General features: G+C 46.0%; 2 protein-coding genes across 6 annotated transcripts in view; one reads left to right on the top strand and one right to left on the bottom strand.

Annotated features, from left to right (window-relative positions):
- SCAI (suppressor of cancer cell invasion) overlaps window positions 1–13,301 on the bottom strand; it is an 83,759-nt gene extending 70,458 nt beyond the window's left edge. For 2 of the 5 annotated variants that reach the window (XM_035112857.3, XM_088664866.1), the window contains exon 1: window positions 13,116–13,301. In XM_035112857.3, coding sequence (XP_034968748.1) covers window positions 13,116–13,162 — 47 coding nt within the window. In that variant the 5' untranslated portion in view covers window positions 13,163–13,301. Of the gene's footprint in view, window positions 1–10,648; window positions 10,694–13,115 lie in introns of all 5 variants that reach the window. The other 3 variants (XR_009557033.2, XM_035112855.3, XM_035112856.3) reach the window with 3 other exon arrangements.
- A 6,737-nt stretch (window positions 13,302–20,038) lies between these two features.
- Window positions 20,039–25,719, top strand: RPL35 (ribosomal protein L35). Its single transcript, XM_035114086.2, has 4 exons — window positions 20,039–20,066; window positions 22,642–22,778; window positions 23,772–23,853; window positions 25,505–25,719. The coding sequence occupies exons 1-4, from the start codon at window positions 20,064–20,066 to the stop codon at window positions 25,652–25,654; spliced, it is 372 nt and encodes a 123-aa protein (XP_034969977.1). The 5' UTR covers window positions 20,039–20,063; the 3' UTR covers window positions 25,655–25,719.
- Window positions 25,720–26,878: the final 1,159 nt, after the last annotated feature.

Below are 26,878 nucleotides of genomic sequence, written 5' to 3'. Positions count from 1 at the left end.
TCCTCTCTGCCAAACCTCTTCCATACAGGTAAGAGTCACTCTGTTCTATGGAGGAAAGGCAGGATATAATGCAAATACATACAGGTTTGATACCGATATAACTAATCCTCCCACTATGCAAATTAAATGAGCTTTCATGGTTTGCACAAGAAAGCTGTATACATATGGCTATACATCTCAGAATCTATATTGAGGATCAAATATCTGACCTAGATGCAAGGAAGTTTGTAGTCATTTTGGCAAATCCATGCATTCCCCACCTCCACCCACACACACATGCTGCAAAGCAATACACCACCTCTAATCTGTCAATGGCTGCATGGCTTACTACAACATGCAACAGTGGCTAATGCATTTGAAACATAACACTTCTTTCTCCCATGATGATGGCAAACCAATGCTCCTCACCAAATGCTTCAAATGCAGCAGATCCAAAGCACAAAACAATCAAGGAAAGGAGTACATGAATGTAAAAGTGGTGTTGTTGTTTTGTAAAAAATAAAATTATCCCACCTATAGTTTTTCAGGTCGCAATTCAAACTTGCTTTCTTGCACATTTAAACCAGCATGGGTTAGGCCTAAAAAAATATTCCCTTGCAACCTATTCCATATCTTCTGTGCAAATCTATTATAACTGTTTTCTCTCATTTTCATGGCTAAGTGCTTAGAGGCAGTGTTCCCTTGACTACCAGATGGTAGATAAGAGCAGGGGAAAGCTATCATCTTATCACCCTGCTCATGAACTTCGTGAAGTCACCTGGATGGTTGATCCCAGTCTGCAACATTGGCAAACCTTTAGTCTGATCCACTAGGACTGCTTATTTGTTTTTTGTTTTTGTCACCATCCTGAAAGCACAACATGGACAACATGGGACTTTTGGGGGTGACCGCCACCACCACCCACCATAAATTATAGACACATCCAATACCTGCTGTTCCACCCTGTTGCCCTGTCCTACTCTCCTGTATTCAGGAAAGCAGAATACAGTCGTACCTCGGAAGTCACACAGAATCCGTTCCGGAAGTCCGTTCAACTTCTGAAACATTCGACTTCCAAATTGTGGCTTCTGATTGGCTGCAGGAAGCTCCAAAAGAACGGCTTCCAAAAGAACGTTTGAAAACTGAAACACTCACTTCTGGTTTTCGATCATTCGGGAGTCAGAACATTTGACTCCCAAGGCATTCGGGAGCAAAGGTACAACTGTACTGTGGTCTGCTCTTACAGTAGAAGCCCAAATGGACTCCCTCACCGGGCATAAACGGCAAGGTAGCATTTATTTTGGCAGCACATACTTTAGTTACAAATACGTCCACTCGACCTTGTTTGCTTGTTATTGCCCACGCATAGTCGCCTCTGACTGCTCAAATGAACAGTGCTCAACACAAAGGGGGCAGAATGCAGGTTAAGGAGAAATGGAATGTTTTAAGGTAGAGAGGAAAAGCCTGTGACCTTGCAAGTACTGCTGGACTCCAAATCCCACCAGTCTCCAGCTCGAGCATTATATCAACATCAGGAGGGCCACAGGTTCCTCATTCCTATCCTTAAAACAGGCACCCCCAAACTCGGTCTTCCAGATGTTTTGGGACTACAGCTCCCATCATCCATAGCTAACAGGACCAGTGGTCAGGGATGATGGGAATTGTTGTCCCAAAACAACTGGAGGGCAGAGTTTGGGGATGTCTGCCTTAGAACAAGGCAAGGCAGAGGGGCCTGGTCGTTTTCTGGTTTCCAGACAAGCAGCAATAAATGACCCTAGTTCTAAGACAGGGAACCCTTTTCAACCCACATTCCCTTGAAGGCACCCCTCTGAGAGGTGGGCAAGGCTAGAAGCATAAAGTAGGTGGAACAATGAACACTGATTTCACCTTTGTACAGCAGGTTTATTTCTACACACACCCAGCAGGCACCCAGTGTATGGCTCTGCTTCCTTGTGGACCACATCAGTGAGGCCAAGAGGTGGGTCTTGTCCTCTGGGCAGCCCAAAACCTCCATACACACTGCCCAAGCTTGAACTCCGGCGAGATCATGTTGGTGCTGGTAACACTGCAGAAACAATGCAGGAGGCAACTGCTATGAGTTACCAGTTTCTGCAGTCACAGCTGGCGTTGTGATTCTCCAGTTGTTTGACTTCACCCCCAGAGGCATTCTCCATTGTCTCTCAAAACATATAGATGCCAACAATATCACACACCCCTCTACATTGTCCAGGCAAGGAAGCAGCATTATCAGAGTTCAGGGAAACATTCTAGCCATGCAAAGTAGGTAACAAAGCAAGACTGGGGAGGGGTATGTACAGGAGAAGGGAGCAGGTGTTGCTTAGAAAGAGTCTAGAGGGCCAAACAGCAAGGTGGCCCAAGGCATTTCAGCACCTGAGGCAAAACTTCCCACTGCCAGATCCACACACACACCCAGCAGTGGGGCTTTGCTCTCTTCAGGAGAAGTTGCTGCAAAGCTGCACCACACTGCTGGGCAAGAGAACAGCTCTCCTCTCACCCATCAGCAAAGCTGGGTGGCAGAAGAACACCTTCCCTCTTGTTAACTTGGGAGGAAGGGAAGCATTCTGCAGAGCTTTGCCACCAGTCCCTCTCTGCCCTTAGAGGCCAGGGAGACCAGCAGCAGTTTTCGCTCTCTTCTCCCTCTGACCTCTCATCATTGTCCCACCACCAATCCCTGAGCTCTTAGCCTTCTTCCCTTAGGGTTCCCCAGCTGGTTCCTCCCACCATTCTTTTGCATCCAACCCGTCTGGGACACTAGTAGACAGAAAGTGAAGAGGCGTAAGGAGAGTTTCACTACTTGAAGTTTCAAAAGGTAGATGCCAAGAGCTCTCTGCCAAAGACCAGAGTCCCCAAGACTTGCAAGATGAACTCCTCAATCTTTCAAAGAGCCATTAGTTGTCATTGTTTTAGATGGCTGTCCTCCTCCCCAGAAAGGAAATTCAAGTGGGCTGGCAAAGGAAGGATGGAGCAATTTGTCCCTCCACCAGCAGCTGATTTCACTTGCCTACATGGAATTCCTGGTAATTTTTGATCACCAGTGAATGGTTCAAAAAACAAGACTGCTCTAGTTCTGCAGAATGCTGCCTTACACTGAGTCAAGCCTTTGGTCCATCTAGCTCAGTACTGTCTGCCCTGACTAGTAGTGGCTCTCAAGGATTTCAGAGAGAGTTCTTTCCCAGTCGTACCAAGAGATGCTGGTAATTCAACCTGGGACCTTTTGGATGCAAAGCAGCTGCCCTACCACTATTACCCTGATAAGACAGTTCCAAAGCTTCACTCTTGTTGCTGAAAAAGCCGCAGCAGGTTTTACTCCAGAAAGAGATGGAGGCAGCACATACCTTTTTTAAAATGGGAAATTCATATGGAAGAAAATGTGCTCACAGACAGGATTGGCCCACTAGCTCCTTGTCTGGATGCTTCCACCTCTTCTCCTTCCAGATTTTAGTTTATTGGAATAAGAACACACAAACACACACCACACTTCAATTCCTCGTTGCCAAAACAAGGCTCCTTTTTGCTTGGCTGCTGCCAAGAGCAGATCCCACCCTTTGTAATTCTGGCAAAGCTGATAGAAGGAGTTGGAACCAAATGGCAGAATAACTTGATATTTCAGTTCAAATGTCAGTTACTTTGCAACAACTTACCCAAGGCAAGCAGAGGGACAGTGGGGGATAAAGGAGGAAGAGTTATCTCACTTCCAAAAAAAGTTTTCTCTTGCCACTACTCTGTCCTGCAGGCAGGTGCAACATAGAGCATTTCCAGTCATTCATGCCACAGTCAGAGATGTGAAGATCCAAGCATTACACAATCAGGTTTATATTGGGTCACAAAATGCACTCAAGGTCTCCAGCAGTGACAGTTTCTGCCTGTACGATGGCTAAGAACATCTCTCATGGATTTGGCCTGCTAAAATCAGCAGTAAGAAGGTACTGGAAGTCAGCAGCTGGAAGGCCCAGGGTCAAATGCAGGCCCCTTCAATATCTTGAGTTGTCTCATCCCAAATGCAGCTTAAGGATAGTCTGGTGCCTTATGCTCCACCTCAACCATTGAGATCCGCTCATGCAGCACTTTGGGTGGTTCCCTACTATGCCACTGAAATTTGGTTGACCTTCACTAGGGACCAAGCCCAGCTGACAGGCACCTGGGAACTGGGCAGCAAAAGCCTGCTTTCTTTTGCCAAAGCACTTTGCACTTTAAGGCTCCCAGTTGCACATAGGAATCTGTTGCTCCACCTGCTTCATACCTGATGTCACAAAGTATGGGGCAATCAAGCATGGTTTGGGGAAGGAAATTACAAGCAATATTTGAACCCCTGGTGGACACAGGGTCCCCCACCCCTCTTCTAAAGGGAAACAGAAAAGAGGAGACCACTCAATAGTAATATGCTGGAGAAACAAGATGGTACAAAAGGTACAAAAAGAAGACAGTGAAGAAAAAATCAAAAGATGCACAGGTTTCAATTTTGCACATTCTTTAGAGAATCTCTAAATACCCTTGCCATAATGTCCCTGTTTGCCTACTAATAAATGAGAATATGAGAGTTTATTCTCTCTCTCTCTCTCTCTCTCTCTCTCTCTCTCTGTTTTGCAGGTTAACTTTCCCAGTCTAGAGAATGGAAAGCTACGAGTATTCCAATGAAGAACAAATGCTGTTTCTTCCAGGAGTCAAAACATACAATTTTCCTGAGAATGTGGAAGCTCAAAGTGTATATGTATTCAAGTCCCCTCACAACAACAATATTCTTTTCCTTGCTGACCCCAAGGCAAAGATGGTGGGCTGCTCTATTATTGGATGCCACTTTATTTTCCAGGACAACAGTACAGTATATTTTACTCACCAAATGTTTGCCCAGAGTGAGTACTTGGGCTCTGTAAAAAAAAGGGGGGGGTGCCAAATAGCAAGGAAGGTTTCACTGTTTCAGAATACACGAACTCAGGGCTAGTCAAGGCATTACATACCACACATCCCAAAAGTGATGTATCACTGAAGTGTGGAATTTCTCAAAGTTTTGTAAACACACACCACCACTAACCCTCTCTCTGTGAAAGCACGGGGAATGGTTGTTTGTCGTTTTAAACCACAGATTGATTTACATGCTGTAAGGCTGCCAGTTTAAAGAAGAGTTTGCAGCTTAGCGGTTGATCATTTGCTTGGCATGCAAAAGGAAATAGGTTCAATCCTGACATATCCAGTTAGAGCTTGGAGAGATCCCAGTTTTAAATCTTTTGAGAACCATTTCCAGTCAATGTAGACTGCTAAGCTGGATAGACCAAAGACCTGACTGTGTAAGGCAGCTTCCAGTGTTCCTGTTTAATTCAGCCTCTGTATTCAGAACAATGAGAAGTAGAATCTTGATTTATTTTTAAATGAATTGCAGCAGCAGAGCACATGCTTTGCACACAGAAGATCATAGATTCAATCCCTGGTATCTCAGGGTATGGCTAGGAGAGAACTCAGTCTAAAACCCTGGAGACCTAATGACAGTCAGTGTAGACAAAACTGAGCTAGATGGACTTATGGTTTGACACATTATAAAGGCAGCTTCCTATGTTGTCATGTGCCAGATAAGTTGGTTCTACAGGGCCAGATCTAACCAGCTGGCTACCCTTCTCACAATGGATGAAGCTGGTAAAATGAGGGTTAGACGAGGTAACTGTTAGGTGGATTTGTAGCTGGTTGTCTGACGAAATCCAATGAGTGCTCCCTAATGGTTCCTCGTCATCCTGGAAAAAAGTGTCAAGTGGGGTGTCGCAGCCTACCTAGTGGCAGTGAAGGCAGCAAAGAAGGCATATATTGCTGCCTCCATTGCGTCCTCATTATGTCATCCAGCAGAGCTTTTCCAGGTTGTACAGGGCCTTTTGTCCGGAGCACAGTCTAGTCCTGTTGCGTTGGATGAGTTTTAGTTGGTAAGGCTCGAGGAGGTAGACAAGGTGCCTTCTCTGCAGTGGCTCCCCGTCTGTGGAATGCACTCCCAAGCGAAGTTCACCTGGCACCTTCATTATACACCTTTAGGTGCCATTGTTGTTCAACATCTTTATAAATGACTTGGAATTGAGGGGCTGCTCATCAAATTTGTATATGACAACAAACTGGGGGGGGGGAGTGAATGCCCCAGAAGACAGAATCAAGATTCAAAATGGTTTTAACAGATTGGAGAACTAGGCCCAAAGTGACAAAATAAATTTCATTAGAGACAAATGTAAGGTTCTATACTTAGGCAGGAAGAACCAGATGCACAAATATACAATAGGGGACACCCGGCTTACACTGTTCGAAATTAACCAGTCGCCAGTCGTTTTTTGTGACTCAAGAGAGCCATCTAGCAACCAAATTGAGATTTGCAGTCCTTGTTTGCCAGTGAAATAAATTTCCCCTGCAGGAGAGCAATTGAGGTTCTGGCATTCCCTTTCCATGCTACTCTCCTGAAGACTTTTTATGTGCTAAAGAGACTCCAATGTGGCACTGTTTGCATAAGTAAACAAACAACCTGCAAAGCTCTCTTAGGGGTAGGGAGGAGGAGGGGAGATTTAATATTTTAAATCCTAAGCAGAAGACAAAGCAAACTGCCATTCAGCCCACCGACCCCCATTGCTCCCTCTGTCTCTTTCTGCTTTTGTTGGGGGGCTTGCTTTGTTATCTGACAATAAGTTTACTTTGTTTGTTTGTGGGCATTTCTTTCTTGTTTACATAATGAGGTGCTGGAAGGCTCCTTTGGAGAGGTTTGGGACCTCCTTTCCTCCCCCAATATTTAGGAGAAATATTATGGCATTTTAAAACTTAACACATTTAAACCCACTTGGAAAGTCTGACATTTCCTTGTTGTCCCATGGGCTGGGACAAGAAAACACTCTTGAGAGAAGATGGGCACCCATCAAGGGAGAGGGGGGGATGGTACTTACATTAATCTTTTAATGTTTTAAGAGATTCTCAGATTCTGGATATTAAAAGGAAGGTCTGCAAAATGCACTAATGTTTACACAGTTAGTTTGCCACAGTAAATGTGGCATCCCGGGTACCCAGAACCTTTCATGTAACAGAATTTTGAAGGCTCAGGTGTACAGACAGTCCTGCAAAAAAAAAGTTTTCTTGTGAATGGAGATTATTTGCTCAACAATAATGAATTAGGTTGCAATCCCAATCCCATTTGCTTGGATCTATTTCAGGAAGATCTACTTCTGTGTAGAAATTGTGTAGGATTGTGCTGTTCGACCTGTTCTTCTAAGAAGTTTGGTACAATATTTAACTGTGACTGCAGTACTTGCTGAAGATACAACATAACATATTGAGTGCTCTCTCTCTCTCTCTCTCTCTCTCTCTCACACACACACACACGTATTTATAAATACTTAGGGTTAGCCACTATTGCTGAGGCTGAGCCCCATTTATGTTTGTGGTGTCCAATTAAGAACTGCTATTAAAATGGGTTATTAACAATGTGTCACTGATGTGAATTGTGTATTGGTTCATGTGTTTAAAAAAATAAATAGAAAGTGCTGCTTCATGGGTGGAGGGGGGGTGACTAGCCATTCTGCTTTTACACCTGTAACCCAGGTTCCAGGAGCCATTTGGCTCCTAGCTTTTCTATCTCAGTTTCTAACACTGCTGTCTTACTACATGTGAATCAGATCTAGGGGTCTTAATGGACCACAAGCTTAACATGAGTCAACAGTGTACAGTAATGCAGCAGCAAAAAATCCTAATGCTATTCTAGGCTGCATCAACAGAAGTATAGTGTCCAGATCAAGTCGTAGTACCACTCTGTTCTGCTTTGGTCAGCCCAACCAGATGATCAAGGGTCTGGAAACAAAGCCTTATGAGGAATGGTTGAAAGAATTGGTAAGTTTAGCCTGAATAAAAGGAGACTGAGGGGAGATATGATAACCATCTTCAAATATCTTAAGGGTTGTCACATAGAAGAGGGAACAAACTTGTTTTATCCAGCTCCAGAGGATAGGACAAGAATAAATGGCTTCAAGTTACAAGAAAATAGATTCCGATTAAACATCAGGAATACCTTTCTGACAGTAAGACATCAGGAATACCTTTCTGACATCAGGAATACCTTTCTGACAGTAAACATCAGGAATACCTTTCTGACAGTCTGACAATGGAATGGACTCCCTCGGGAGATGGTGGACTCTCTTCCTTAGAGGTTTTTAAGCAGAGGTTGGATGGTCATCTGTCAGGGATTTAGTTGAGCTTTAGTTGAGATTCCTGAATTGAAGGGGGTTGGACTAGATGACCCTTGGGTGTAACTTCCAACTCTATGATTCTATTACTATTGATCTACCATTGAAATTTTCCCCACCACCAATATCCTACAATGCACTGCAGGTGAGCTACATGGCCAGAGGTTTAGGATTATGATTTTAGGCTGTACAAAAGCTCAATTAGTTGCACATCAGGCAATATACAAATTTCAGAATGGGAAACCTGACCAGGTACAGAAAAACAGAGCCCAGTGTGTTAGGAAAACTCCAGAACACAGACCTGCCTGCATTCCCATGTACAGTGGTACCTCTACTTACGAATAACTCTACTTACACATTTTTCTACTTACGAATGGAGCTCCGTCCGCCATCTTGGATGCGGTTTAGATAGGATTTTTTCTACTTACGAATTTTTAGATAGGGTTGCTTCGACTTACAAATTTTTTCTCCCAATGCATTCCTATGGGATTCGACTTACAATTTTTTTCGACTTACAAATATGTGTTCGGAACGCATTAAATTCGTAAGTAGATGTACCACTGTAATTCACTGGGCAATCCATTTTTTCGCAACAGAATTCACAAGATGGCCTCTTGGAGTTCTGCTTGGGCCACATGTAAAAGGGCCCAAACCTCAAAACTATAAATTGCACCTGCAAAACTACAGGAGGTTCAGCTCAGTTCTTGGAGCACCATCACAGCACAGCGCTCAATGGTCATAATCTTAACAATTTTGCCCAAAGAGAATTTTCAACCTGACAGTGCTGGAAAACTGCTAGTAACATTACACAGCAAACACTTGAGAGAAAATAAGATGCAGAAACCTGAGCCACTTGTAGAATCAACAATGCCATCAAGCAGAGGTGGGCAAAGGAGCAAGAAAAGGAGAGTGGCACCTAGGAATCCATGCAAAACATCTGCTTAATAATAAAACCTTCAAAAGTAAAACTTTATTTATTTGCGTGGCCTACAGGCCATTGCAACAAATAAAACCTTCAAAAAGCATCTAATGAATTTTCCCCCACCCCATTGCCGCCTCCTCCTCCTCCTCCTCCTCCTCCTCCTCCTCCTCCTCCTCCTCCTCCAGAGGAGTCACAGTGTGTGCTTTCTTTCTCTCTTTCTCTCTTTCTCTTTCTCTCTCTCTCTCTCTCTCTCTCTCTCTCACACACACACACACACACACAAACTCACCTGCAAACCCTTCAGGATTCCCTTTGCTTTCTACACCTTTGTGGATACACAGAGAGAGCATCCTGCTCAAATGGCGGTGGGGTGGGAGGGAACACAAACTACCTAAAGAGCTACCTAAAGCTCTTCAGCTATGGCAGAGCACTCCAGGAATGCAAGGCAAGGTCTCCTGACAAATAGCAGAGACTAGGGGGGAGGGGGATTGCAAACTTCTCAAGCCTTTCCACAGCATACACTGACTTTCCTACCCCAGTTCACATCAGCATGCATCACAAGCAAAAAAAATTCAGGTAATATTTTTCAGCGTTGCCATAGCTGCCTCTTCTTCTTCTTTTGCAAAGCAATCCAGACACCAACAAAAAGGGCAAGTCTGCGAGTGCAGCCAGCCAGCAGACCAGCACTCAGTAGAGAGCTCACATAGGAAGGGTTGATTCACATGCATGCATGCAAGAAGCTGATGTCATTTCGGTAACTGGGGTGGAGGGTATGTTTTTCCAGCAGTAAGTAAGGGGGGGAGGGAGACTCCAGAACACTCAAGAGTCTTACATGCCAGAGGCTGTTTACAACACATATTTTAAAAGAAGTGGGGGAAGGCAGATAAAACCTGTGGAATAAGCCCATTGCTACACACCAGGGAGTGATGCTTTGGTTCAGAAATTAAAACCCTAGACTGAAGAATGGGAAGCCAACAGGAAGTGCAGCCAATATGACTGCAGTGTACATTTCGAGACAAGGCTCTTCTAAGTCAAAGAGAGATGCAGAAATGAGTGTACATAAGCAATAAGAAACACACTCCCTTGAGTGTTTGTTTTTTTCCGGGGGGAAGCATACATCCAAGAAGATGGATTGTTCCCTCTTAGAGATTCCTCCTCAAGATTTGAGGGGTGAGGCAATTAATTACCTTCATGTAACTAGCACTAAGTAAAATATATCTCTGCAGTTACAACCCCGTTTAGAATTAAGAGCCAGTCAAGGGGTGCAGTTTCATCTTTATCTTCTCCAGGGCAACGGCAACAGGAAAACAAACAGAACCTGTTCACCTATCAGCTCAATTTTTCAAACCAATCCTAAACATCTTTTCTGTGCCCCTCCCCCCCCAACCACCACACACACAAACAAATAAACACACACAGGGAGACACACACACAAAGGCACTGCTACAGTAAGAGGGAAAGCAAGATCAATAGAGGCTACTGAACCTGTCAGCACTAAATTGGGGAAGGGTCTGGAGGAAAGAGATGCCCATCCTCTTACCTGCTTTTGCATCTGCGATGGGGCTTCTCCGCCAGGCCTGTGGTTCTGGAGCAGGGGGGGGGGCAGGGAGAGAGAGAAGGCAGTGACAGAGGGCTGCGGGGACAAGCAAGGACGACAACCCCACTCCACCCAAGACGAGCACACATCAACAGCCACCTCCACAATCACAGCTTACATACTTGCCTGCGTTTGACAGAACATTACACTCAAAGACATCTTAAGCACTGGAGAGCAATGAGGATCAATAGGTGCAAAGCAAAAGGCTTCTCTCCTTAAGGGATCTTATGGCTCCCACATGAGATAGGTGTCACCCTTATTTGGAGTCTTTTCTTCCCTATACACACAGAAGCAAAGAACGGATCACTTACACCGTTCCTAGCCCACAAGAACATTGCCCCTATTTTGTAGTGACTTTGCTCCAGGTGGCACTGGGTAACAGTCATGCCACCCCCTCTTGAGGATTCCAAGCTCTTTACCCATCAGTGTCCATACCTATTCATAGGTCACTTCACCTTGCACCCAATGCAACAATCTCCCTCCAATCAATATATGTCACCCACCTTTGACCCAAAGATGGACTGTTCTTTGGCCAATGAGACTGACACCTAAAGCAGTATCCTCCACAGCTTGGCACCCATCCTACACCTATTCAAGGTCAACGACCACCCACCAACCATGCCTATGACCCAAATCTTTCTCTTGATCATTACCTTACCAACACCACCAGCATCCACAAGAAGCTGTTATCTTCAATGGTCCCATCCCAAGCCTCCTGTTCTCACAACATCCTACAAAGCAAACTGTCTATACCCTCTCCACCCCAAATTCAGGATAAATCATTGCATAAATTCCACCTGTCACTTACACCTACAAACAACACCCCAAACATTAAACTCTCAATCCAAATCCCTCACAGTACAGTTATTCCAACACCTCAAAAACCTCTGCCCCCAACTTCCAACCCCACTCCCCCATATCCAGAGTTCTCATACCACAAATCTCTGAACTAACCACATTGCCCCACTCCCCCATACCTTTCTACCCCAGAGTGGCTGGGGAAACTCAGTCAGATGGGCAGGGTATAAATCATATTATTATTATTATTATTATTATTATTATTATTATTATTATTATTATTACTGTATTATTATTCCCAGCACCCTCATGCTTCTCTAATCCCCAATACAGTATTACACAACCCAAACAAACCTCCAAGGCAGCCTCAACTCCTTAAAATGTCCTTTCCTTTCAACTCAGCCTCTATTCACCCTTTATACCCCAAACCCATGAAACAACTGTAACCCTTCTGGTGCCTTCTCCCACTTCGTACCCTGGCTCCTCAACTCCCAATTCTCCCTAAGCTCCAACCCTTCACTTCTCTACCAACATCCATCCATACCCCAAACCCTTCCTAATTCTGCAGACAGATCCCAAATGTGAGGGCCATATTCTCTCATAAGCCACCTTTTTGGGGCCACGTTCCTGTTATGCCTGGGGCGATAGGAAAAAAGTGGAATGCAATCATCAACCTACCACACTCTTCTACTTCTAACTCGCACACAACCCCCCTCAAAGGAACCTCACCACCCCAAGTCATGCTCCCCCAACCCACATTTTTCCAGAAACCCCACAACTCAGCCCCTCAAGGTGAGGGCTCCTCTCATTGCCAAGCCCCTTCATACTTCAGCATATAAACCCTCAGCACAGCCCACAAACCAACTCAACCCCTAATTCACACATCCCAAGACAACCCTCAATCCATCCAATAGCCCTTCACCCCTCACGCATCTCATACCCCAAAACTCATCACTATACCCCTTTTGCCCCAACCCCCTCACATATCAGCCTTCAATTGCCATTCACTCTATAGACCCCCCAAGCTTCCTTTCAGTAACCCTGGACCCCTCCCCATGCCCCCCCCATGTTAGCATACAATCCTCTAACATAGTCCACAGCCCATGATAATGTTCCACTCCTTACTCTCACGTATCTAACCCCCTTCCACTAGGCAACACCCCTCAAATCAGATGGCCCTGCCATACCCCCAAAGCCCTCCCCATACCCACAATACCCCTCCCCATGCCCGCTCTCTCCTCCCTGCCCAGACGGCTCCCAGGTCCATCAGGAAGCCCTTCTATGCTCATCCTTCTCATGCCCCGGACCCCTCGCCCATCTCCCTTTCTCAGCCCCCCAACGTCCACACGCCCTGCGCCCCAGAAGCTCCCAGCAGACCCTCAAGGCACCGGGAAGCCTTTTTCCCTCCCCAAACCCCCGCGCCACCCTTTCCCCTCCTCAGCCCAACCACGTCCACACGCCCTAGACGCCCCCAATGCACCAGAAATACCACTGCCCCTCACCATCGCCCCCATCTTACACACCCCAAAAAAACCCACCTCGCTGAACGGGACGCTTCGCACAACCAACCCCACACACGCTCCACCTTCGGCCCCTCCCACGCGACGCTTACCTGGAGGCCGGGCCGGTGCGGGGCTGGCGAGCCGCCCCTCTCACCATCCGCGCTCCCGAGCGAGGATGGAGCTGCGGCAGCGGCGGCGGCGGCGGCGGCTCGCTCCCTCACTCGCTCGCTCGCTCTCGGCTGGAAGGGAGCGATGCCTCCACCTCAGCCTAACCTGGGCACGGCCTGGCTCGGCCCGCCCCCGCCGCGCCACTCCGGCGCCCTCATTGGCCTCGCGGCCCAGGAGGAAGAGTCCGATTGGCTGGGCTCGCCGCCGCTCTCGCCTCTGAGTCTCCAGGCGCTCACCCTCAGAAAGCAAAAGCGGGAGGGAGGACAGGGGGGGTGAGGGGGTGTCATAGAGCGCCACCTTGAGGGCAAAGCGAGGCGTTGCTCTGAAAGGAGAGGCAGATTTAACGTATACTCTGCTAATCTGTTTTAATGGGGTCCCCCCCCCCACACACAATTTTGACATCTAACTTTTGATTTTTTTTAAAAATGTTGTAACCCGCCCTGGGACCAAGCTGGTGATGGTGGTGGTGGTGATTACCATTCCTGTAAGGAAGTAGGGAGGAATGGCTGCCTGGGATAGGTGTGGGACTTTCCATATACAGTATAATCTGATATCTTTATAATCATGATATGCTAATATAGTGAACTCCGTTATCCCAAGTGTGTGAGTCCATTTGCAGCCAAAACGTAACTACAATGCACAAGACCAGGTGGGGGGGGGCTCAATTTTTTCAGAAGTATAAAACAATTATCTGGGGTTGGGAGGGAGGGTAGAGAAACCCCAAAACAGCAGGAAGAGGTGTGAGCATGCTCGGTGGCAGAGAATGCTGAGGCATGCTCATGTTGGTGGGGGGAGGAAAACCAGGGGGAAGTATCTGGGACCCCGAAACCACTGGAAGAAGTAAGGAGTCAAGTTACAAGTACATGATACTGTATGTTTAAGTTAAAGGTAAAGGGTAAAGGGGCCCCTGACCATCAGGTCCAGTCGTGTCCGACTCTGGGGTTGCGTGCTCATCTCGCTCTATAGGCCGAGGGAGCCGGCGTTTGTCCACAGACAGTTTCCAGGTCATGTGACGAGCATGACAAAGCTGCTTCTGGCGAACCAGAGCAGCGCACGGAAACGCCGTTTACCTTCCCGCCAGAGCAGTCCCTATTTATCTACTTGCACTTTGATGTGCTTTCGAACTGCTAGGTTGGCAGGAGCTGGGACCGAGCAACGGGAGCTTACCCCGTTGCAGGGATTCGAACCGCCGACCTTCTGATCAGCAAGCCCTAGGCTCTGTGGTTTAACCCACAGCGCCACCTGGGTCCCTCATGTTTAAGTTAGATAAGAAAAAATGCTTTTTGGACCAAAGCTCATCAATTTGAAAAAGAGCTATTGACAAACATGGAAAAATTATTGTCCAAAATGTATAAACTTTTGTTGGAATGGGAAACAAAAGATGAGCTGGTTAAAGTGTTGAAGACCCACTGGGCAATGGGTATAGGATATACAGTCATATAGACTTAAACCTCTGGGAGAAACTTTGGAAGAATGATCTGAAATTTACTGCATGCCACACACACTGAAAAAGAATTATATGAAAATCATCCATAGATGGTATTTAACTCTGAGTAGATTCGCTAAGATGTATAATGTGGAATCGGACTAATGTTGGAAATGCAAAGAAGTAGAAGGAACTTTTTCCCATGCGGGGTGGACATGCAAAAAAGTTAAAGTATATTGGGAAATGATATATAATGAGATGAAAAATAATGTTTAAAACAACTCCCCCCCCCAAACCAGAGGCATTTCTGTTAGGAATTGTTCAGACAGCTGTTCCCAGGAGTCAGAAGAGCTTAATTCATGTATGCTACAACAGCGGCTTGGAATTTGTTAGGACAAAATTGGAAAGTGAGAGACGTCCCTAGTAAGGAAGATTGTCAACTTAAGATAATAGAATATGCAGAATTAGCAGATCTAACAAGTAGGACAACAGAACAAGAAGAACAGGTATTTAAAAAGGAGTGTAAAATTTTTGTCAAGTATATTGAAAATAATTGTGCGCAGTTAAAATCGCTGGCAGTATTAAAGTAATTCAACAGTATAAATATTTTGAACTGATGTAAGATAGGAAAGATAGGATAGGAAATTGGAAGGATATATTCAAATGTGCAGGAATGGTGGATAAGCTAAATGAACCTTGGAAGGTGTGGGAAGTCAATGAACACATGGTATAATAAAATATGTTTAATTTGAAATGTAAAATTTGAAAATTTAATAAACATTATTATAAATAAATAAATTCATAATGTATCTCCATATCCAGAAGACTGTCCCCTTCTTAACATTAAGAAAGAGGGAAACACAGAAAGAAAAAAACTAGGAACAGAGGAACGTAGAAAAAATTCCTTATACACAACATGAAAAGACGCAACCTGAAGTGTCTGTAACCTGAGGTATGACTGCATTGAGTCAAGCCATTGGCTCATTTAGCTTAGTTTAGTGGTTAGACACAGCCATTCTCAACCTTGGATTCCTATGCTGTTGAACTACAGCTCCCATCATTCCCAGCCAGTATGGCCAGGGATGATGGGAGTTGTCATTCAAGAACATACAGGGACCCAAAGTTGAGAAAGGCTAGGTTAAAGGATTGGACTAGGACAGGCATCCCCAAACTGCGGCCCACCAGATGTTTTGGCCTACAACTCCCATGATCCCTAGCTAACAGGACCAGTGGTCGGGGAAGATGGAATTGTAGTCCAAAACATCTGGAGGGCCGAAGTTTGGGGATGCCTGGACTAGGACCTTGGAGACCAAATCCCCACCTGGCCAATATGAAGCTCACTGGGTAACCACTGGCCAGTCATCAACTCTTTTGTTGTTGTTGTTTAGTCGTTTAGCTAAACGTAAATCCAGGGTATACACCTGGAGCTTCTTGAAGGAAAGGTGAGCTATAAATAAATAAGTAAACAATACATGCCACTTACCCTGACTGGCAGCAGATGTCCAGGGTTTAAGACAGGTTTATCTCATAATAATAATAATAATAATAATAATAATAATAATAATAATACATTTTTTATTTGTATCCCGCCCTCCCCAGCCGAGACTGGGCTTAGAGCAGCTAACATAATAAAAACAACACAAAACATAACTTTAAAATAAGCAACCTACATCACAAAAGTAACATTCAACAATCATGAGGATAGTATAAAATAATAATATCTGCATAAAAAAGTTAAACAGAAATCCACTCAACAGTTACAATAAATAATTTCTAAACTATAATCAATGAAACAGTGGCAAGCCACAGTACATAAAACCCTAACCCTAAATGCAGGTGCCAGGCATGATGATGATTCATTCAGTTTCTTACCCTTCCTTCACCAAAAGGTCCCAAAGCAAGTTACAGCAATTGAAAAATACAATAATTAAAACTGTTGAAAACAAATCAGTCACCAGAATTTAACCTGGAATCTTCTGCATGCAAAGTTGATGCTGTACAGTATATTCAAATTGCAGCCCTTCCTGTAAAGTACCCTGTACAGAGGATAGTTCTGTTTGAAAGACTGGCAAGGAACATTTCTCTATTTCTCCAGGCTGTCCAGTGCAAGACCAGTTTAAAGGATCACAAGAAGGGAGAGCAGGGGTGGCCTTTGTTTTAAAAAAATTTGGGTACAAACATAGCAGACACACCACAGAAAACCAATCTTTCAACCTTTAAATTTAGGTAATATTAATTGAGGGAAAGTTCACATTATTTTAGCACACAGAACAATCCCAAAAGCCATCTTTGCTTTTCTAATTACTCCAAATATTCCCTATGTAGAAGGAGATATCTTGGAGAAACCTTTCCCAGTAGTTATTTTCAAATCCTGTCTTAAAGGCATATTTGTGTATGAACAGGGTGGATTTGTGACCTGGATTCAAGAACTAAAGTATTTACAATCACGAAAGAATGGCTAGGCTGTCCAGGTAATGCAATCAGCAAAACATTATCAGGTATCCTGGCAGCCAGGAGAGAAGCCACACTCAAATTTCTGTTGCAGGCTGCCTCCTGTGATGTATGTCCCTTGGGGAGTTGGGCAGCAAAATCCACCCCCCCCCCCCAATTTTCCTACAACACCTTGAAGTTGCCCATTGACAGTGAGCACACCAGTGTTGCATTAGTGTGCAGTCTAGAGATGCAGCCTCAGTGCAAAATCTTGTGTGCATCCATGCCACAGTATTGTCTAACGAATAAAATAATGAACAAATGACTTCTGATGTTATCCACAAGGACTGGGCTGTGAAAAAGCTCATGTGGTCTTCCTGTTAGGATCCTCAATGCTAAGCAAATCTGCTCAAGCAGAGGCGTGGGATTTATTTATTATTAAATTTCTAGACCGCCCGCCATCCAAGGATCACAGGGCAGTTTACAATATAAAAACACACAAATACATAATGTTACAGATTTCGGGGTAGCAGGCTGTTTTTATGTTATTAAGGTCACATTCCAGCCAGGCAAAATAAGTCAATGAGGCTGGTGAGAGGTACAGCCTGGTGAGAGCTGTGCTTTGAATAGGGCATGTGGTCTGAGAGGCCTGAGAAGCAGTGAAAGAGGCCCAGAGGGCCACATTTCCCCACTCCATGCCTGAGGTCCCCCCAATACCCATGTAAAGAGTACAGTGGACGCTCGGGTTGTGAATGTGATCCATGCAGGAGGCACGTTCGCAACCCTGCAGCGCTCACAACCCGCATCTGTGCATCTGCACATGCGCAGGTTGCGATTTGGCACTTCTGCACATGCGCAAAGCACGATTTAGTGCTTCTGCACATGCGTGCATGCCGAAACCTGAAAGTAACTTGTTCCGGTACTTCCGGATTCAGCGCGGAGTGCAATCCAAAAAAACACAACCTAAAGCGGCTGTAACCCGAGGTATGACTGTAATGCTCAGTAGAAATCAATTCCAATGAAAAACACACACACAGCACCAGACTGCGCATTGCCATTTTAGATGTTCCTGCTAAGTATATCATAACAGATTCATGACAAATTCCCAAGGAGAGAATGATCCCGAGATGCAAGTCAACAGTTGCTAGTTGAAAAAAATACTAAATCTTGATTTCTGAAGATAATGTTCATGATTACATTGTATCATTGTTTGTGTTTTATTTTTGAAACCATCAGAAGAGTAGCAGTATCAGTGTGAAAATAACAGGGCCTTCTGGTACCTTGGAGCTCAGGATGAAGAACCTGCCCACCCATGAGGTAAGGTGAAGCACCTGCCTCGGATAGCAGAAGCGCAAGAGGTAGAGTCCTGCCTGCCCCACCACTTCTGCCACTACCAGAATGCCCGTCTCTCACGGGTGAGACAAAGGTGTTCTGGTGCGCAGCATTGCCACTTGTCACCCCTGCTGCTGCCCCGGGGCAGAGAAGATGAACAGCAACAGCTTGAGGAGCACCCTGGTTCTCCCTGAACTGAGCGAGAGGTGGCATTCCAGTGGGATTGAAAGGGGTGGGGGCAGCAGTAGGGGGCAGGGAGTGGCATATTCCCTTTTCATCGCAGGTGGCGAAATGGGATGGGCCGCCCCTAGCAGGATGGAAATGCCTGTGAAGACCTGGAGTGCAATACAGTCATACCTTGGTTTAAGTACGCTTCGGCTTGAGTACTTTCAATTTAAGTACTCCGCGGACCCGTCTGGAACGGATTAATCCACTTTCCATTACTTTCAATGGGAAAGTTCGCTTTAGGTTAAGTACGCTTCAGGTTAAGTACGGACTTCCAGAACCAATTACACTCATACTTTGGGTTAAGTATGCTTCAGGTTGAGTACTCCGCAGACCCATCTGAAACGGATTAATCCACTTTCCATTACTTTCAATGGGAAAGTTCACTTCAGGTTAAGTTTGCTTCAGGTTAAGTATGCTTCAGGTTAAGTACAGACTTCCGGAACCAATTGTGTACTTAAACCGAGGTACCACTGTACACAGAAGCTTACAAGAGCTTTCCCCAAACAGGGGCCCTCCAGAGGTGTTGGACTACAACTCCCATCAGCGTGATTGAAGTTGTAGTCCAAAACATCCAGAGGGCACCAGGTTGGGGGAAACTGGCTTATGCAGTAAGAAATGCCTTACAATGCAGCCCTACACATATCTTTTCAGATGTAAGCCCCATTGAGTTCAATGGGCCTTACTCCCTGAAAAGTATGGTATCAAAGCCCAGTTTTTAAAGGTGCCACAACACTATTTGGTAGCAGTCCAAATACTGTACCTGCTTGCCTGGGAGTAAACTCCATTCAACTCACTAGGACTTACTTCTGAGTAAATACGCCCAGGATTGCACTAGTTTCTCTTTTTTTGTGAGTAGTCTTGAGCATTTTCGTGGAATTGCTGGTATATAAATAATGTAAAGAAAACAATAAATCCTTGGTTGCATCCATTAATTGTGGAGATTACTCTTATCTGGTAAAAGATAGCAGTATGCTCTCTTTATAAATAATAATTCACAATAATGAAAAATGTAAAAAAGCCCACATCACCAGATAACAAATGTAACAAAACCAACCACCACCATCAAAACCAACAATTTTTATTAATATGCCTCCGTTATCAGGAGGTTTTTATTTCATTTCATTTGCAATTAGTTGATTGAATTGCGCTGCTTTCTAATTGCTAAATAATTCGATTACTATATTGATCATCCCTTTAATGCTCTTAATATAAATGCTTAACATAAGCCCCAGGAGAGGCGGGCGGGAGTGGTGGGGGCATAGAATTCACAAACTCTGCAGCTGAGCTACTCATCTGGCTACATGGGATAAACCATTACGAGAAGGGGAGACGAGAATAAGAGCTTCTACTCTCCTCCCAGTCCCCCCCCGCGAGCTATGCGTTCATTGGTTGAGTCCGCCTTACTGGCTTCCTGTCCCTTGCCGGCTTCCGTTCTTTCTTTTCGCTTTGGTAGCCTGGGATCGTAGTAGACGCCATGGTGAGTGCGGGGCTGGGGGGCGGTTTTAATCCGCTTTCATCAGGCTCTAGAATGAGGTTTTGGGCAACGGAGCTGGATGGGATGGGACGAGGGAAAGCTTGAAGATTTAGGCGGCACGAAGAGCCCGGTTTTTGGTGGCTTTTAAGCGGATGTTGAATGGCCGTTTGTCTTGGATGCTTTAGTTGGGATTGCTGCATTGCAGGGGGTTGGACTGGATGACCCTTGGGTTCCCTTTACAATTTATGATTCTACGAAATGGGGAGCGACGTCGGGGTCGATATTGCTATACGGAGGGCTGGTTTGAGTAGGCCGTGCCGAGTCAGGCTTAAGGGAAGAAAGAGCCCCGATGTGGGGAGGAAGATAATAGTTTACAGGGCTATCGGACTGCGCAGCTTGTTTCCTTGACAGTCTGGGTGAAATGCCAGTGGATTTTTATTTTTTTGGAAGCTGGAGGGCTCCTAGTTGGGTACGTGAAGGCCTTTTCTCACGTTACAGCGTGGCACATCTGGGTTTGCTGTGGCAAGCATCCTTCTTGGGGGCTCCCCAAGAAACAACCCGCCCTTGCACTTCTGATGTCTGCAGCATCAATTCAAAGCGTGTGTGGCCCAAAGCTGAGTGGTGGAACAGAGGTGCTTGCAGCTGGTCTCTGGTTCAGTTACCCAACATTTTCTGCTTTTCCGGGTCTCTGGTGGCTACCTGGTATCTGTATAGACCCCTAACAAAAGAGATTCCATCACTTTCAAAGGTTGTCTGTTACACCTGTGGGCTGAAATGTAAGAGCAGGATGTATTGTGTCATAGGTAGCCTAGAGCAGTGTTTCTCAACCAGTGCGCCTCCAGATGTTTTGGGACTACAACTCCCATCATTCCTGACCACTGGTCTTGCTAGCTAGGGATGATGGGAGTTGTAGTCCCAAAACATCTGGAGGCACACTGGTTGAGAAACACTGGCCTAGATCAGGCATCCGCAAACTGCGGCCCTCCAGATGTTTTGGCCTACAACTCCAATTATCCCTAACTAACAGGACCAGTGGTCAGGGATGATGGAGATTGTAGTCCAAAACATCTGGAGGGCCGAAGTTTGGGGGTGCCTGGCCTAGAGTATATTCATGTTCTACAGTTGTTGTTTTCTTAATGTTAATGCCTTTCTGTTTTTTGCACATCTCTTATCCAAACTTTGTTCCTCACTGAGTGTTACTAATGCATGTTATAAGAAAGTAAGAAAAACCCTGCTCTTTTTCCCTTATGGGGTACCCAAGAGCCCATACAGCAGTTTTTTTTCCTTATAACAATGTTAAGAGAATATTGTTCCAAACCTTATCTGGTGTATCTAAGAGTGTGCTGTGCCAGTTATCCAAAACTAGGCCTTCTAATGCAGATGTAGCCACAGTGATGCCCTGAAGATATTCTGGGGCAACTCCTGTAATGCCAGGCCATTGGGCATGTTTGCTAGGGTTGGTGGTAGTGGAACATCTGGGGGGCACCACAATGTGTAACTGGAAGCACAGGATGTTCCCTTTGGAAACACATATATTTCCCCACCCCATGTACAGGGGTGACCAGAGAATTCATGTCCTGTATGCCTGAGACAGCAGAATGAGCGACTTGAAAGCCCCTCACTGATTTGGATGGCAGGGATCAGTAATAATAAAGTAGTGTGTAGTTTGGCCCTATATGCAGTATACTTTTAAGGTAGAGGTAAAGGGACCCCTGACCATTAGGTCCAATCGTGACCGACTCTGGGGTTGCGACGCTCATCTCGCATTATTGGCTGAGGGAGCCGGCGTATAGCTTCCAGGTCATGTAGCCAGCATGACAAAGCCACTTCTGGCGAACCAGAGCAGCACACGGAAACACCGTTTACCTTCCCGCTCTAGCGGTTCCTATTTATTTGCATTTTGACATGCTTTCGAACTGCTAGGTTGGCAGGAGCTAGGACCGAGCAACGGGAGCTCACCCTGTTACAGGGATTCGAACCGCTGACCTTCTGATCAGCAAGCCCTAGACTCTGTGGTTTAACCCACACCGCCACCTGGGTCCCTTGCAGTATACTTTCAAAGTCACTTTAAACATTCATTGCTTCCCCCAAAGACCCCTGGAAGCTGTAGCATGTTAAGTGTTCTGAGAGTTGTTAGGCCTGTTTCATCTTGGAGCTACAATTCCCAGAATGGTTTAACAGTCAGGCCCTCTTGCCCTGGGGAGCAATGAGAGTTTTAGCTCTGTGATAGGAATAGGCATTTTCTTACAACTCCATGGAAATTGCACCACATATCTCAGATAATTCCCAACAACTTGAGGGGTTTTTTAAACTTGAAAGGGCTTTTTAAAAACTTTATTTTATTGTGGTATGCAGTTTAACTTTGGTCCTCAAGAAGATTTTATACATACAGTGGTATTTCAAGGACAGAACAGAGCGCAGCCTTAATTGACTGGGTTTTATCCAGCTGCATTCTACTTACAGTTGACCATTGAAATGAATGGTCCTTAGTTAATCACATCCTGCTCTGAGTAGAACTGGGTACAACCCAGTGAACTCCTTTCTCTTGCTCTGATTCCATGTTTAATCTTGTTCCTAGGCCAAAATCAAAGCCCGTGACCTACGAGGGAAGAAGAAAGAAGAGCTGCTGAAGCAGCTAGATGACCTCAAGGTGGAACTCTCTCAGCTGCGGGTCGCCAAGGTGACCGGTGGAGCAGCCTCCAAACTTTCAAAGATGTGAGTTCAACCACCACAGCTGTGCTGCAACCGCTAACATTTTGGGACCTGGGTGCCTGATATTTGTAGGCAGAGCCTTTCAGCGTTGGTAGCTTGTAGCCCTCCCTTTGTCATTTTCACGCAGAGAATAAATTTGCTGCCTCCCCCCAAACCCTAACTGTCAAGCTTTTAATGTTTCTATGCATAACTGGAAGCCTCTCAGAGCAGCAGGGAGAATGTCTGTTTCAGGCTGGTACAAATTGATGGGTCACATCCACACAATACATATAAAGCACTCTTACACCATTCCAAAGAATTATGGGAACTGTAGTTTATTAAGGCTCTTCCAACAACTCTCAGAATCCATAACAGAATACTGTTCCCAGGATTATTTGGGGAAAAGGAAGTGATGACCATTAAAGTGGCATTATATGTGGGTGTATCTGCACCCATGGAGGCAAACCTCTGCTCAGTGAGTAGCTCCGACTGCTAAATTTAGCTTCTGTATTCAGGAGCAGTACACCTTTGATTACCAGACGTTGAGGGCAAACACTCATCTTGCTTTTGATTTCTCCCTATGGAGTTGGGTTGGTCACTGCTGAATATAGGAGATTGCTAAATGGACCATTAGATTCACCCATTTCTTAAGCTGAATAGGTTGGGTTGCCCACCCAAGTAATTGACACCACAGCTCATTAGTACAGCACTACTTTGTTCACTTGAAGCTATTTTGAATAACTTGAAGCCATTTTACCCACTTAGCTTTTTAGCTGACAAGGCTAACGCAGGGGCTTATAGAAGTTCCTGCCCCAGGCTTACAGTCTAAAAGACACAACACAAAAGAAAAATAGATGAGGTCTGTAAGAGGAAAAATAAGCAGCCACACTCTTCCGACTGTGTTATCCTTCAGCAGTAATGAATTTTAAGTGTCCAGTGTGTTGGAAAAATTTCTGAATGTCAGCTTTTGGCTGCGTTTTGCACTGAACCATAAGTGTCTCTTTCTGCCCCTTGCAGCCGGGTGGTTCGCAAATCCATTGCCAGAGTGCTGACAGTCATTAACCAGACCCAGAAGGAAAACCTCAGGAAGTTCTACAAAGTGAGTCTGTAGTTTCCTTTTAAAGTTTATTTTTCTGTGGTCCACCCTTTTTCTTGCAGTTACTTTTGGTGGATCAAAGGTGGGGGGGACTCCCAGTGAAAGTGTTGGCAGCATGTTCATAATGCGTTGCATCAAATGTTGGTCATACTCAAAAGAGTACACCCATTGAAATGAGTGCACATGTCTTAAGTTAGGCCCATTAATTCCAGTGGTTCTGTTATGAGTAGACCTTGGTTGGATGCAACCTATTAACTCTGGGAAGAGCCTTAAGTGGATTAAATATTAAGGCAAATTGGATAATCTCAATATGGGCGGGGGGTAGTGCGTCTTTCCAAAGTGCCAGAGATTGCAAGGCTAACACCCAGCACTGCTCGAAACTCCATGGATGCAGTGTGAATCTGTACTTGCTAAAGCAGCCTCCTGCTGGATAACTTTAGCTGGGCCATGTGGTCTAAGCAGTTGTCTAGTAGGTACACAATGCTCTGAGGGTGTTGTACTTCTGAGCAATGGTCTGGGCCTCTGGGTAACATTTCCATGGGCCAATGGCCAGTGATGTAGCTCTTCTGGAAATCTTTAATCAAAACACATTTTGGGTGGTGCGGAGATATGATTTTTGTAAGAAATTTTTTAAAAAACTAGACAAGAAGCGTCATTTTACTGTGTATGAGTATCTGAAGACTTTCAGGCCATAGCTCTTCAGATTATGCATGCAGAGCATCTACTCTACCTGCATAAGGTCCCAGGTTCAATCTCCTGCATTTCCAGGTATGGCTGGCAATGTTATCATTTGAAACGCTGGACATCCACTCAGTGTAAACAATGCTGAGCTGGAGGTATCATTGAGCTGACTGAGTATAAGGCAACTCTCTGTGCCAGTTTGAGTTGACCAGACATGAAGAACTTTTGGCCCTCCAAGTGCTGCTGAACTACAACTCCCATCATTCCCAGCGGGCACAGCCAGTGTTCAGGTATGATGAGGGTTGTAGTTAAGCAACATCTGGAGGACCCAAGCTTCCCCATCCCTGGATCAGTGTTCTCCAGCAACTGGTATCGAGAGGCTTAGTGCCTCTGATCCTGGAGGGAGCATATAATTCTTTTGTAAAGGTAAAGGTTCCCCTGACCATCAGGTCTAGTCGTGTCTGACTCTGGGGTTGCGGCGCTCATCTCACTCTATAGGCCAAGGGAGCCGGCGTTTGTCCGCAGACAGCTTCCGGGTCATGTGGCCAGCATGACAAAGCTGCTTCTGGCGAACCAGAGCAGTGCATGGTCCCTATTTACTTGCACTTTGATGTGCTTTCGAACTGATAGGTGGACAGGAGCTGGGACCAAGCAACGGGAGCTCACCCCGCTGCAGGGATTCAAACCGCCAACCTTCTGATCAGCAAGCCCTAGACTCTGTGGTTTAACCCACAGCGCCACCTGGCTCCCCTTTTGTAGTGTTTTGTAGTACAAAAATCCTTTTGTAGTGTTTGTATTTGCCACAGGCAGCCAGGCAAGTAGCCTTCACCAAGCCTTACTGACACAAAAGTGGCCACATTCTTGTCTACCCAGAATTTCAAACTGCAGCTGCCTCTGTTTTTGTTCATGAGGTCTCCTGTATCTCTTCTAAAAGTCCTCCATTCTGAGCCTAGCTTCTCTGTTCTGCAAACAGGGCAAGAAATACAAGCCTCTAGACTTGCGGCCTAAGAAGACACGTGCCATGCGGCGCAGGCTAAACAAGCATGAAGAAGGTCTGAAGACAAAAAAGCAGCAGCGAAAAGAACGCCTGTACCCGCCTCGGAAATACGCTGTGAAGGCATGAGCCCGAACTGTGCAGCATTCTGATCCTCTGTCCAGCATTTTCCTATTAAAGGTGTTTTGGCTGTAGTTGCATCTCGTTGATGTAGTTTCTTGCAGCTCTGGGAGGGTAACAGGGTTTTTTTTTGAAAGATTGTCAGATTTCAAAAATATGTTTTTGAGGATACAGTGGTGCCTTGCTAGGTGAATGCCCTGCTGGATGAATTTTTCGCTAGACGAATGAGTTTTGCGATCGGAGGTTGCCTCACAAGACGACGAGGTTTTCTATGGCCGCCGCTTTGTCTTGCGAAGCGTTGCCATAAAAACCTCTGATCACAAAACCTACAGGGTTTTCCTCTAGCGAAAGGGGAGCCAGCTGTAGCATGGGAAGAAGTCAAAGGAAGATGAGCTGTGAGCGCCTGTCAGCTGATCTTCCTTTGCCTTCTTTCCGCGCTGCAGCTGGTTCCCCTTTGTGTTCCGCTGGTCTCTGCCGGTTGCCGCGAGCAGTGAGGGGCAACCGGCAGAGACCAGCGGAACACAAAGGGGAACTAGCACTGGAAGAAGGGGGGGAGAAGCGGAGGAACGATCTGTTCCTCCGCTTTCCCCAGCCGCCTTGCCCAACAGAGCGGCATTTAACAGGGCTTCTGAACCCCCGTCAGATGCCAGCTCTGTCGGGCGGGGGGGGGGGGGAGAGGAACGAAGGAAGAGAAAGCTGCCCTTTCTCTTCCTTTGTTCCACTGCCGACAGCAAGGACAGATCCCGGGGTTCGGAGAAGCGCTGCGCAAGCGCTTCTCCGAACCCTGGGATCTATGCACGCTCAGCAGCAAGGGGAGAGGAACGAAGGAAGAGAAACCTGCCCTTTCTCTTCCTTCATTCCTCTCCCCCCCCACCGCCAACAGCAAGGAGCTTTTCGCTTTCGCACCGCCGCGCTTCGGCTCCGTCCCCCGGAGCCGAAGCGTGGCGGTGCGGGGACTTTTCGCCGCCTGCCTGGCTTGGGGAAGCCGCTTGGCTCGGGGAAGGGTGCTTGCTCGGGAAGACAGGCAGACAGGCAGCAACAGCTTCCCCAGGCTGTTGCTGCCTGCCTGCCTGCCTTCCCCAAGCCGAAGCGCAGCGGCCGCTTGGCTCGGGGAAGGCAGGCAGACAGGCGGCAACAGCTTCCCCAGGCTGTTGCTGCCTGCCTGCCTGCCTTCCCCAAGCCGAAGCGCAGCGGCCGCTTGGCTCGGGGAAGGCAGGCAGACAGGCGGCAACA

The sequence above is a fragment of the Zootoca vivipara genome, chromosome Z2, assembly GCF_965207765.1.
Source record: "Zootoca vivipara chromosome Z2, rZooViv2.hap1.1, whole genome shotgun sequence".
Lineage (NCBI taxonomy): Eukaryota > Metazoa > Chordata > Lepidosauria > Squamata > Lacertidae > Zootoca > Zootoca vivipara.
The sequence above is the reverse complement of the archived record's forward strand: the minus strand, read 5'-3'. Positions and strand labels throughout refer to the sequence as shown.

Excerpts from the sequence above, each read along its gene's own strand:
- RPL35 (XM_035114086.2), top strand. Across the intron at positions 22,779-23,771 it reads GCCTCCAAACTTTCAAAGAT|CCGGGTGGTTCGCAAATCCA; the intron begins GTGAGTTCAACC and ends TGCCCCTTGCAG. Across the intron at positions 23,854-25,504 it reads ACCTCAGGAAGTTCTACAAA|GGCAAGAAATACAAGCCTCT; the intron begins GTGAGTCTGTAG and ends TTCTGCAAACAG.